General features: G+C 44.2%; 1 protein-coding gene across 1 annotated transcript in view; it reads left to right on the top strand.

Moving 5' to 3' along the window:
* Lgi1 (leucine rich glioma inactivated 1) overlaps nt 1–3,986 on the top strand; it is a 46,516-nt gene extending 42,530 nt beyond the window's left edge. Inside the window, exon 8 of the mRNA XM_005063633.4 lies at nt 591–3,986. Coding sequence (XP_005063690.1) covers nt 591–1,426 — 836 coding nt within the window. The 3' untranslated portion in view covers nt 1,427–3,986. The remainder of the gene's footprint in view (nt 1–590) is intronic.
* The last annotated feature ends 9,839 nt before the right edge of the window (nt 3,987–13,825 follow it).

Genomic DNA, 13,825 nt, shown 5'->3' with positions numbered 1-13,825 from the left:
GAGTTTGTTCATCTAGAAAAAGAAAGATGAACAGGCATGGTGGTGCACACTTTTAGTCTTAGCATTTGGAAGGCAGAAATAGGAGATATGTGAGTTTGAGTTTGAGGCCAGCCTGGACACAAAATAGCAAAACTCTGTTGCCAAAGAACAGATACACAAAAACAAAGATAAGAAAGGGGAACACATTTATCTCAAGGTTGTTGGAGTAACTTAATGATGTGACAAAGCATATAGTGAATGTTCAGAAATGAGCACTTTGAATTACAATTGGGGGAATTAAATCATGTATGTCAGGGAAAACAATACTTAATACAAGGAGTGAGAGGAATGAGCTCAGGTCATATCTCTGTGCCTTAAAGATCTAGAGCAGGTTGAAGGTGAGATGGCAACTTCATTGTTTATGACAAGGCCCACGGGTGTAAAGGCTCAGAACCTGAGGACATTTGGCCTTGGGGATTGGTCCTGCCTAGTAGACCAAGGGAGTCTCTCCTTTAGACTGATTTCTGTGGAAGTTGTATAGCCCTAGCCTGTGTGTTTACATGTTCCAAAGTGGATGGCCATACAACTAACAGCTCCCTTGTTTTCCTCAGGCACGTCCACTGTGGTGTGCAAGCCTATAGTCATTGACACTCAGCTCTATGTCATTGTGGCCCAGCTGTTTGGTGGCTCTCATATCTATAAGCGAGATGGCTTTGCAAACAAATTCATAAAAATCCAGGATATTGAAGTTCTCAAAATCCGAAAACCCAATGACATCGAAACCTTCAAGATTGAAAACGACTGGTACTTTGTGGTTGCTGACAGTTCCAAAGCTGGGTTTACTACCATTTACAAATGGAATGGAAATGGATTCTACTCCCACCAATCCTTACACGCCTGGTACAGAGATACTGATGTGGAATACCTCGAAATAGCCAGAACACCACTGACGCTCAGAACACCTCACTTAATCCTGTCCAGTAGTTCCCAGCGCCCTGTGATTTACCAGTGGAGCAAAGCAACACAGTTATTTATTAACCAAACTGACATTCCCAACATGGAGGACGTGTACGCTGTGAAACACTTCTCTGTAAAAGGCGATGTGTACATTTGCTTGACCAGATTCATTGGCGACTCCAAAGTCATGAAGTGGGGTGGCTCTTCCTTCCAGGACATTCAGAGGATGCCGTCGCGGGGATCCATGGTGTTCCAGCCCCTTCAGATAAATAATTACCAATATGCAATTCTTGGAAGTGATTACTCCTTTACTCAAGTATATAACTGGGACGCAGAGAAAGCCAAATTTGTGAAATTTCAGGAATTAAATGTTCAAGCACCCAGATCATTTACACATGTGTCCATTAATAAGCGTAATTTCCTTTTTGCTTCTAGTTTTAAGGGGAACACACAGATTTACAAACATGTCATAGTTGACTTAAGCGCATGAGACACCAAATTCCATGGCTGCCATCGGAAACTTTCTACAGTATGTGACCTGGATGAACTCAATGCATGATGACTCTTCTTATCACACTTGCAGATGAATGCCTTTCAACATTGAGACTGTCGAAGTCAATACTACCAGTATCACCATCCTTAACTGTCCAATCCAGTGGTGTGGGAAGTTACCTTTTATAAGACAAAGTTTCATTATATAACTGTTCTTTGCAGTGAAGATGTGTACATAAGTGTTTAATGGTATCTGTTACTCCGAAAAAGAAATATTCATATGTACTTTTCCATTTATTTATTCACGTGTTCAGAAACAACTGCCAAATAAAATGTTTACATTTTCTTTCATATCCCAAAGGTAATTATTTACAAGAGCTGTTTGATTCTTGTTGATTGTATGTTGAAGAAATAGTTTTATATAATAGGATTATATTTGGATCAAGGATTTATGGTATGACTATTGAGTAAAGTTAAAAAAAAGAAATGATTTCCCATAATTTGTAAACATGTTTATCTGGGTTCTATTAGTGGATTTTGAACACTCAGAGTCATGACTACTAGGGACACTTTGAGATAAAAAGGGTAACACGTTTAAATGAAAGGGAGAGAGCTTACCTATTATGCTAAGACTAACCTGTAATGAGGAGGAAGGCCATCCTGTCCCATCTGATAGACTCAGCTACAAATACCATTCAGCCATTTTATAGAAGAATTTAAGATTTAGGATTGAATAGTCCCTGATCCAGGACTTTCTAAATATCTAACTCTAGAGCCGCCTGACAGCTGGTAGATTGTAACTTCATGAACAGCACTTGCCTCCCACGCTGGCTCTGGAGGCCTCTCTCCGATGAAGAACTCTTATGCTTCTAGACACTGGATTTGCTGTAACTGACCTGCCACACAGTGCCTACGAGGCTCATGTCTGACTTTCTAGATTCCTGCTTCCAGATCACTTGAGTCATTAGTACTTTGCACACTGCCTGTTATGTACATAGTAGACTTTCAAAAAATGTTTGTCAAAGGCTGGGGATATAGTTTCATGGAAACATACTTGTGTGGCATGTGTCAAGCCCTGGGTTCAATGCCCAGCACCAAACAAAAGTGTTTTTGAAAACATGTGTGGCTTCTTCCCTTACAGTAACCTCCACAAGCCCCTCTGGCCCACCTAGTGTTTCCTGAGTACTTGTTGAGAATGTAGTGTGGTGGTGGGGAACTAATGTAGGAGTGGGGTGTGATGCTTGCCCTCTGCAGTCTTAGAGGAAGGATGGAAGTGGGCTAAAAGTACAAGAAGGTCTATAGAGTAAGCAATGAGTGTGGAGAGTCACCGAACAGTCTAGATTTGGAGAGTCATAGGAGTAGCAGCTGTGGCTCTGGAGAAGCTATGCTCTTTGTTTGACATACGGGAAGACACAATTTCAAAAGGGGGTTGTGTGGGAGAAGACATGGCTAGCACAAACTGGTTGTGTGCGCTGCCTTTATGGAGGACTTTTGAGTTTGCTTATGTTCCCCCACTGGGTGGAGGTGGGCAGACAGCAGCTCCCCAGGCCTAGTGTAAGTGTGGTAGACTGAGGCATCAGGGGTCCCCATAAAAATGACATGGGCTGGAGAGATGTCTTAGCCGTTAAAGGCTATGCTCACAACCAAAAATGACACAGTCTCCACAGAAGTTTGCAACACCTTGGATCATTGTTCATAAGGACCAGATTTTATTACCTGTATATAAAAGATATTAGGTCTAGCTTCAGGGTTAGAGGAGAGAAGAAAGCTTAACTACTCCTGATCCTGCACCTAGGAGACGTGGCCTTGGAACCCCTCTTTCTCTGCTCCAATAAGCAGCTCATGGGTTGCTGGTGGAGGCCTGCTCTGGACAGGCTGGGTAGAACTCCAGGTCCTCCATGCATAAGCTTTACCACAGGCAAGGTACTTAGCCCACCTGAGCCCACTTCTTTGTTTGTAAAGGTGGACAACAATACCTACTACCAAGGAGGAGAGTTAAATGAGAAGACTCAAGAGTACCAGATGGTATTTCCCAAATATAGCCCCCACCACACCCCACAGCCCCATGCTCTGTGAGACCCTCCCTGCCCCAAATTCATTAAGAGGTTAGCGTCTGACTCACTTGTCCTTTGTCTGAATGGTTGGTGACTTGCTTGTAATTCATTGACTACGGTGAAAATGATACAGTTTGGCTTCCATGCTAGGTCATAAACCCCATGAACTCTTTCTTGCCTTGCAAACTGGGACACCTTGCCTGCAGAGCCCCAAACAGCTGCATAAGAAGTCTTATTAACCAGAGGCCATTGTTCTGTGTTGAAAACCAAACCGCATGGAGCAATCACCTCATGGTGCTTTGGTCAACAGACCCAGCTGGTGTCACAGCCAACAGCCATCATCAGCCACCAGTCCTGGGAAGCCTGCAACTCCAGATCCTTCTGTCAAGTTACTATCGGACATCAGACCTTCCCAGCAGAAGGGCAGCCATTAGAAAGCATCAAGCTATCCACAATATCCCTGTCTGAATCCGTGAGCATAATAAAGTGATTGTTTGAAACGGACATGCTTGGGGTGATTTGTCATGAGAAGGTGCACAAAACACTTGGAGCACAGTGGCCTGTATAAACACGCTCTACATGGTAGTCACCTGTCTGGCTCCACTCCCGTCCCGCACATTGAACACTTTTGGATCACACTCTATCTTTTAAAGGGTGGTCATTTTTATCAATACTGTTTCAGTGCTCTTACCTTGTTCCGAGCATAGTTCCAGGATGCGGAAACTAAGCATCAACAGTCTCCTGACTGTGCAGTGTTAGTAATTCACCTTCAAGCCTGACCATGGAGCTGGGAGGTGAGCTGGGTGAATTCAGACTGTCATCCAGGCCTGTCTACTTTCTGTCGCAAGGTGTTCTTTCAAAAAGTCACTCTGTCACTCTCTAACCTGAATACTGTTGACAGGGCAAGAAAGAGTGGGGAGATGGAGAAAATAAATTTAAGACCCTCCTGAGGTAGGGCCTACTTTCACAGACATTGGCCAGCCTTTTATATGTCCCTCACCTACAATATCCTATACAACTTGTACAACCCTCTCTGACCACAGGTGACAGGATCTGGGTGCACTCCCGGTCCAGGTATGAGGCCCAGTCAATTATCTCTCTTGAACATTTGGAACCAGGACTACAGAGGCTGGGACTTTAAGCACAGGCACCAGATATGCAAGATGATAGTTTTAAATCAGGGGTTTTAGAAGCAGAGTGCTTTCCCGAGGTGGGTTGAGAGGAGCAATACAGAGCAGAGGAGGATGTTGGGCAAAGATAGTTGCCTGGCCTCAGCCTATCCCAATGGGTACTCATCCCATGGGTACTCAAGAGAGTGAAGTGCACCACTAGCATAAGGGTGCAAGGTATCACTTCTCAGGCAACTTTAGAAGAGGTTTCGGCCAATTAAGGATACTCCTCTAGAGAATGGTACCCATGAGCTGTCATTGATCATTGACTCCAGTGTCTGTGGAATGAGTGCGTGGACTGGGAATGTGAGTCAGGGTGGGGTATCAGGAGTTTATACCACCATGACAGGGACCAAGGGGTTGAAGTCACCATTTCTGAGCAGTTGTGGTGGCCAATGCACCATGATGCTGGTCTGAAGAATAAGAAGAGAAACAGGTGTACTGGAAAGAGCAGAGAAAGGGGGGAAGAGAAAAAGAAAGGGTGAGAAAAAGAAAAGAAAGGGAGGGCAGAAGGAAGAGATCACAAAGGAAAGAGAGTCAGGCAGGGAGGGACAGCAACAGAGAGATGAGGAGGTGTGGTGTACCAGGGTAGACTCCCTGTCAACCAAACTGTAAGACTGTTGTGGGAGCATTTTTTTAGGGTGAATTCATGAAGTCAACATCTAGGAAGGAGGGAATGGAAGCAGGATTAGGTAGAGGGGCCGGATGTCAGCAAAAGCCTCTGATGACTCCGTCTTGAACTCTGGGACTGAGATGTGTCTTCTGAGTGGTCCAAGCTGGGGCAAGAGGACCACTTTAAAGATGCACATTCTCCTTAGATTTGGAAGGTAGCTATTCCTGAAAGGAAGCATGGGCTCAGGTAAGGCTTTTGCTTAGCCAAAGCCAACTGCAAAGACACCAACTGCAAAGCCCATCTTCTCTCCGCACTCCTTGAAGCTAGACAAATAAGTCCTATATTCCTGAATGGGCCTCTTGGTAGCTCAACATGTCACCCCAGAGGGGAGAGAGGGAGAAGGAAGGCAGCTAGTCCATGTTTGTTCCCTGCACCACACCTCAAGAGGTCTGGTTGTGCTGTCTGATCCCAATTATCTGAGATACTTCCCCAAACACACACATACATACATACATACGTACACACACTCACTCACACACACACTTTTTATTTGGGTCAATATTGTTATCAGTTATCCCCAACTAAGAGAATGTGCGGGCGAAACTTGCTGTGACAGAGATGAGATACCAGATAGAAAAAAAAAAATCCCAGATAGTTTCGTCTCTCTCTGCAATTCAAACTACATCTTTTCTATTACTGTCTTCGATTTCATTGAGTCCTCTTGTGAAATTAATTTAAAAATTATTATTTCAACCAGAACATAACTTTTCAACTTTTAAAGCGAAATTTCAATGTATCAAAATGTTTTGGATCATGAAAATTAAAAGACTTCTGATGTATTTTGGACCCACTGATTTGTAATTATATTGTAAATCAATAATGTTTGCAATTAAAATTAATCTCAATTTCTGGGGAAATGATCATATGCTTAATTGTTGTGACAATACCTCAGATTTTGTTAACCTCAGCTCACACTGATGCTAAACCCTTCTTGTCTGGCATTGGTCCTACAAACTCATCTGTAGGAACGCAGCACTAGCTAATTACAGTTCAACTCACTCAGCATAGCTATTATCATAATATGTCAATCCTGATGGGCACAGGGAAGGCATTTTAATGTGATTGATACCTATGACATCTGGCCTCTTAGAGATGCCACGATTTGGAGTCCTAAAATGATGCTTATCCTCCTACCCCAACATTCTTCGTGATTTATACACTTCTACTTTCCGGTACCCAATCACAGAAGCACTTCATGATTCTGTGCCCAGGCTACTCAGCCACCTACAGCACTCTTTCCCCGTCTTTCCTACATTTTGGAACCTCTGCCCACATCTAACCCATTACCATTACGTGGATTTCTCCCTCTTCTGGCTCTGCCAACCCATTGCTTTTACTACAAATAAGGGTCATAATTCAGTCTGCCTTGCATGTGGTTAGTTGCTGATGCAGCCATCTTTTCTAGCAGACTTTGCATCCCTGAGGGTCAAGACTGCATCCCAGGCTCCTGTAACCCTTCCATTTCATTCTACCTGAAGCTCCAGCTTGTAAAACAGCGCTACCTACTAGGGGGAAAACAAGTTGGCATTCCTGTTTGAACGTCTCAGGAGCAGCTTCCTACTTTCCTGTTAGTTCTCGGCCCCACAGAGACTCCTGCCCACCGATTACCCACAAGTCAAGAGCAAAGGGGCAGGAAAGTTGACAGCAGTGTTTTCTAAACATCTATATCCTTTGACATGGTCATCCTGGAGAGAAGCGCAGACCCACAACCAACTAGTCAGTGGGAACCAGGGAGCTTCCTCCCATGCTGAGGACCTAAACGCCAACCTCAGAAAAACTGTCCCTCAGGCACTGGGACCTTTATCCTTCATGTCCTTTGCCCTGTATTTCTGTATTTACTTAACAGTTATAAATAAAACACCCATAGCATCGGATGCATCCTTTAATATTTTAAATAACACAGGTGTTGCCAGGTGGTGGTGGTGCATGCCTTTAGTCCCAGCACTCAGAAGGCAGAGTCAGGCTGATCGCTGTGAGTTCGAGACCAGCCTGGTCTACAAGAGCTAGTTCCAGGACAGCCTCCAAAGCCACAGAGAAACCCTGTCTCAAACTCCCCCCTCCCCAAACCAAAAAATATCGCAAGTGATGCTTACTAGGTACTGACTACTAGCCAGCTTCTTCTGTATCATTCCTTCCTCTAATTCTAGGATTATAGATAGCATTGTTCCACAGATGGGAAAGCATCTAGAAAGGCTAGATAACTTGCTCGTGGTCATTTTTGCTGGTTAAGCAACAAAGAAAGGCTCCCTTGGATGGTATCTATCATTGGTAACATTCCAGGAACTGCCCAAGGACAAAATCTGAATTAAAAACTCGGGGCTCTGTAAACTGCCAGAGACACAGGCACACACTCAGGAACCTGTCCCAGGTAACACATTGGTAAGTTCCACACTTAAGGATACAGAAAGTTCAATTTTATTGAGGACGTTTATTAAACACCTACTATGTGCAGCACACTGTGGTAGATGGCACAATGAAAATAATCTGAGAGAAGTTATCTATCCTTAAAGGGTTTATTAACCTTATTCATAAAGGTTGTTTATAAAAAGCCAGCATGCAGATCATGGGCAAATACGGCAGAAATAAGGCCTTTAAGAGTCGGACAGCAATAACAACCTTGTCTTGTAGGGGTTCTTTGGTCTATAGACCAATATTGCTGCTACCCCCAACATTCCTCTTTCTGGGTCAATAGGTGTAGTGGTGACACATGTTTTACAGTTAGGAAAACCTGGGTTTGTATTGCAGTGTGGCTTTTTACTAGTTTTATGATCATAGACAAGTTAATTCATGTTCTATAAATTATGAATAATGCTAATTATAGGGAAGGTTGGAAGATTAAATCTAAGCTGCTGAATAACTCTACTAGATAGCCATACTTATTTTTACTCTTTTTTAATTTAAATTAGAAACAAGTTTGCTTCACTTGTCAATCCCAACTCCTTCTCCCTCCCCTCATCCCCCACCATTCCCCACCAGGTCCCTGAGCCCCCACCCAATCCCTACTCTGTTCCCCAGGGAGGGTGAGGCCCTCCATGGGGGATCTTCAGAGTCTGTCATTTCATTCAGGGCAGAGCCTAGGCCCTCCCCCAAGAGTCCAGGCTGAGAGAACATCCTTCATTGTGGGATGGGCAGACAAAGCCCATTTAAAGCCAGGGATAAATGGCCATACTTTTTACAATGTATCTATGTATTTTAAAATTCACATTCTCTCTCTCTGTCTCTCTGTCTCTCTGTCTCTCTGTCTCTCACTCTCTCTCTCTCTCTCTCTCTCTCTCTCTCTGTGTGTGTGTGTGTGTGTGTGTGTGTGTGTGTGGTGCATTTGTGGAGGTCAGAAGACAGCCTGTAGGAGACACTCTCCTTTTACTAAGTGGGTCCTAAAGATCAAATTCAGGTCATTGGACTTGGCAGCAGGAACCTGTATCTACTAAACTCGTTTCCTGCCTCTTTTTGTTTTTTTTTGAGTGTGTGTATGTGTGGTGGTGTGAGTGTGAGAGAGTACATGTGTGAGAAAACCACAGAACATGGTGGAGTCCAGAGGAACAACTTTGAGTAGGACATGCATTGAACCATTCCAGTTTGTTCTCAAGGCTCGTACTGGGTAACTGACCAGCAATACCCTGCTGTATAGGGGCTATAATCAAGAAGGTAAGTGAAGACTTCTATATGTGGTCTTATCCTTCTCTGTGACTGCCGAGAATGTGCGTGGGCTTCCAGAAGAGGAGATGAAAGAGAAACCCAGTAGGTTCTGCCATTACGGTCCGTCAAATTTACTGAGTGGAGAGGCCAGACATCCAGGGGGAAGCACCAGTGGCATTCTTGTTTTCCAACACAGATGGCAACAGTGTGGCAGCCTTTCTTGGACCAACAGCCCCCAAATCATGACACAGAGACTTATTATTAATTATGAATACTCGGCCTTAGTTTAGGCTTGCTTCTATCTAGCTTTTTAAAGCATAAATTTACCAATTTCCATTAATGGGTTTGCTGCCCCAAGGCTTGTTTCCCTTATCTGTGTATTGTCTGTTCTGTTTCCCTGCTTGCCCCATGTCTGGCTGGCTCCCCTTTTCTCTCTGCCCACCAGCCTGGACTATCTCTCATCTGCCTAGCTACTGGCTGTACAACTTTTTATCATACTAACCAGGTACCTTAGGCAGACAAGGTGAAACAGTAACACTCCTTTCCACAATTAAACAATTTCAGCATAAACAAATGCAATATATCTTTACATAGTTAAACAAATATTCTATTTCACAAAACAGCAGGACTGTGATTTTCATGGAAGGATTTTGGCCTCTGGTAAATTGCTCCTATTTTAATAGAACTTGCTTTTGTTTAAACATGGCCAATGGTGTATTGGTGAAGGGAACACTCTGTGAAGGATAGCTTTTCAAACTTCTGTCTCTCTTTTGTGCCAATAAAAGTCAAACATGTCTGAATGACAAAATGGAGCAAAGTTGCATTGTGAAGTGATGTGTGCCTTTGCTTTTAAGGTGTGTGGTGATGCGTATGTGAAAGAGGACAGATCTGACTCAGGACAGGTTTCCTGCATTCTAGTTGTAGGACTATGGCTGAGTTTTCTAAAGGATCTTATGTTAGTCTCAAGCAGAAGTGTCCAGTGAGGAAAAGCAGACTCCCATTTCCTCACAGCCACATGCTCAGGGAATGTATCAAAATTATCTGGATTTTTCCAAATGCACATAACCATGTCTCTATCCAAGATTCAGATCTCTGTGGTATCAAGGCAGTCAAGAGTCCTGTTGACTGCATTACAGAAACATAACTGAGGTAGTTGAAATGTGGCATGCATTGTCTCTTATGGCCGTGAAGAGATACCGTGACCAAGGCAACTTGTAGAAGACACTGTTTACAGGGAACTTGTAGTTTGAGAAGTGTGTTCGTGACCATCTGATTGGGAGCATGGCAATAAGCAGTCGGTCATGGTGCTAGAGAGGTAGGTATGACCTTATATCTTGAGACAGCAACCATGAGGCAGAAAGAGAGAGAGCTAACAGGGAACACCCATGGCTTTTGAAACCTTAAAGCCCACTGCCAGTGGCATACTTCTTATACCAATTATACACCTCTTAATCCCCTAGGGTCCAGCCTCATACTCATAGGACCTGAAACTTCAAAGAATAAGACAAAGGAATTTTCATTTTTCTTTTGAAATACCTCCTGGAGGATGCTGAAGTTGATAGTCTGGGTTTGGAACATCTGGAATAAACAGTCACATCCCAGGGGGCAGCAGTAGGCCAACAGAACCAAGCCTATAGCTGTGAAAGTTTCCCCAACACTCTGGGCACAATAAAGTGTCACCCAGAATACAATGTTTAAGTTTCTTTGGGTTTCAATTGTTTTAAATAAAATGTTGGAACTGTATCAGATGATCCTAAAGTCCTTTCCAGTTCCAAATGCAAGCAAACAAACAAAAAAACCAGTCTGTTGTGGGGGTGGAGAGGGGGAGGATAGAAAACAAAAAACAAAGACAAACGAGGTTTGAAAAGCTTGACCTTATCCTACCTTCTTTAGAGTAGATGGATTCTGGGTGTCCAGCATCCCAAGGCAACCGTGATGACTTAGCTGAGTCTGCATAATAACTTGCTGAGGTGTCCCGAACGAGGCTACAGAGCATGCCAGTTTCCTGCTCACTTGGCTTTGCCTGGTTAAGGATCTGCAAGCAGCATTTGGTATGTTGGTGTTTGACAGGTGTGACATTTCACTCACCAAATGGGAAGTATTTTTAGCACAGAATCACCAAGGTTTAGAGGAGGGGAAAAGACTGGTATTTGGAATAGAGTGTGAGCAAGCAGACACGCTATATTAAAAGACTAAACAGAAAGAGCTCTTCCACAAACCTGGAGCCGGCCATTGGTGACACACACCTTTAATCCTATAACTCCGGGCAGAGGCAGGCAGCTTTCTGTGTGTTTGAGGCCACCCCGGGCTACAGAGGGAGTTCCAAGACAGCCAGGGCTATACAGAGAAACCCTGTCTCAAAAAACAGAGGGGGGGATGGAGGAGAGAGGGGGGGGGAGATTCTATTCTCCTCACATTTAATTATTTAATCATCACAATAATCATTATTGCCCTACTGTCTGGATGAAGAGATGAAGACTCCAGACCCAGGGATGCAAAGCACAGCAGAGACCTGTGAGAAGCGCAGTCCTTAAACAAACGAAATGCCTAAAGCCCGGACCCAAACAGAGGGCTCCCCAACCTTGTCTGTTTTCCTGACCTTCCTGCTAGACAGAAGATGGAAGTATTGGGTTCATATGGTACTGTAACTTTTACTTCCTATGAGTTTTTCCCTAGAAGATACTGCAGATGTCCTCCACCAAGATGAAGGAATAAACCAAGAAAGGGACAGAGGATAAGGATTTGAAACAAGTGCATGTGTGTTTATGTGTGTGGGCTCGTACATGTTAGTGTGTGTGTGTGTGTGTGTGTGCGTGTGTGTGTGCGCGTGTGTGTGTGTGTGTGTGTGTGTGTGTGTGTGTGTGTGTGTGCAGAACAGAGGCCAATATCAGGTGTCTTCCTCAATTTTCTATGTTACTATTTGAGACAGGGTCTCCCACTGATTGACCAGTGAGCCCAGGGCATTCTCCTGCCTCTGTCTCTCCAGCACCAGGGCTGCCAAAGCTGGTTTTCTCTTTTTACAGGGGTGCTGAGGATCAAACTCAGGTTCCCATGCTTAAGCAGCAAGCATTACCAGTTGAGCCATCACCCCAGCCCCTAAATACCAATTTTTAATTGAACACTAACAAGACTTAACTGGAAGTCTGCATTATGCAACACTCACTCTGAGCTAACGCACTGCTCCTGTGGTTTAACCCACTCAGTTATTCCAGTCACCTATGTGCCCTTTCGTCAGCATCCTGTTATGCCGGATAACTACCCGAGTTTCCTGAGCGCGCAGAACTGGGATGCGCGTTTTAGCAGCCTGTACTCAGGGGACCTGCTGTTCATACTATAATGCCATTTCACCCCCCACCCCCGTCCTGTGGAAAGGAGGAAAACGGGGTGGTGACTAGGAGATAGTGCCTAGAGCAAAATCTTCGTCTACTCTAATAATAAATCAACAGATGCACATCCAGAGCAGATAATGCAAGGAATTTCAGCCCATGCACACTCCTCCATTAGACAACAGAAGTAGGTACCATTAGAAATAGATAAAACAGCTGAAAGTGTCTGTCTCTGGAGAAGGAGGCTAGAGAGCGGTGGGGGAGGGGACTCCTGCTATTACTGGAATTGCTTTGTTTAATTTGGGGGGTGTTTTTTGTTTTTTGTTTGTTTGTTTGTTTTTTGAGAAAGAGTTTTTTTTGTGTAGTCTTGGCTGTCCTGGAACTCACTCTGTAGAGATTTGCCTGCGTCTACCTCTTAAGTGTCAGGATTAAAGGCATGTGCCACCACCACCCAATAGTCTTGTTTAATTTTTAAAGTGATTTTCTTTTTAAAATAAACTTATTTTTGTTATATCCACCTATTGTGTATGTGTGTGCATGTGGTGTGTGTGTGTATGTGTGTGCATGTGGTGTGTGTGTGTGTGTGTGTGTGTGTGTGTGTGTGTGTGCCTGTCAGGGGTCCATTCACTCCTTCTATCTTGTAGGTCATTAGGATTGAACTCGGGTCAGCAAGCTTGGTAGCAAAAACCTTTACCCACTGATCCACCTTGCTGTCCCTAATGTGACTTTCACATAACACTTGAACAGCTTTTAAAAGGGGAAATTTTCCTCACAAAGAAAAAGGCACCAACCCCCTCCACCCCCATCCAGTCCATCTGTCTGGTGGAGACCACTGTTGGCTTGATGGTGGGCCTGCCTCCTCATACACCTGAACCAAGCCTCGGATGCCAGTATCCTGGCAGACATTGGTGACTGAGCCAGATGGTCAATGTTATATTTATACTGAAGGCAGCATACAGACCACTTGTAACAGATCCATCTACTAAAAAGGCTCCCATGGCAAAGACAAGCACATCTACCCAGAAGTACACCCCCAGGTCACACGCTTCCAACCTGCACGAGACTCAGTGCGTGATAAAAGGAAACCTGGCATGTATAACTGACCCTCTAAATTCAGTTTCTTTTATTTCCAGGATTTCTGATTCCACTCCCTTGGCATCTTGTGAGTCTTTACTCTCAGCATAAAGGGTCAGGCTGGGTGTGGAGAGATGGCTCAGCAGTTAAGGGCACCTGCTGTTCTTGAAGAGGACCTGGCTTCAGTTCCCAGCTCCCACATCAGGGGATTGTCTGTAACTCTAGTTCCACCAGTGGAAGTGATGCCCTGTTAGGCCCCCACAGACATCTGCATCACATAGTGCACATAAACTCACACACATGCACACACATTTAAAAACAGGAATGTTTAAGGGTGGGTGACTAATGTTAATAGAGGAGATTTCTATATTCTCCTTTGTCATGAATGTTATGGAAAGTGAGTCACAGCTGTAACAATTATTACTACATCATAGCGAGCGGCTTTATCCTACAAAGGCCCTTGGG

Source organism: Mesocricetus auratus, unplaced genomic scaffold, assembly GCF_017639785.1.
Source record: "Mesocricetus auratus isolate SY011 unplaced genomic scaffold, BCM_Maur_2.0 Super-Scaffold_4256, whole genome shotgun sequence".
In the NCBI taxonomy this organism is placed as follows: domain Eukaryota; kingdom Metazoa; phylum Chordata; class Mammalia; order Rodentia; family Cricetidae; genus Mesocricetus; species Mesocricetus auratus.
This window is presented reverse-complemented; position numbering and strand designations above follow the sequence as displayed.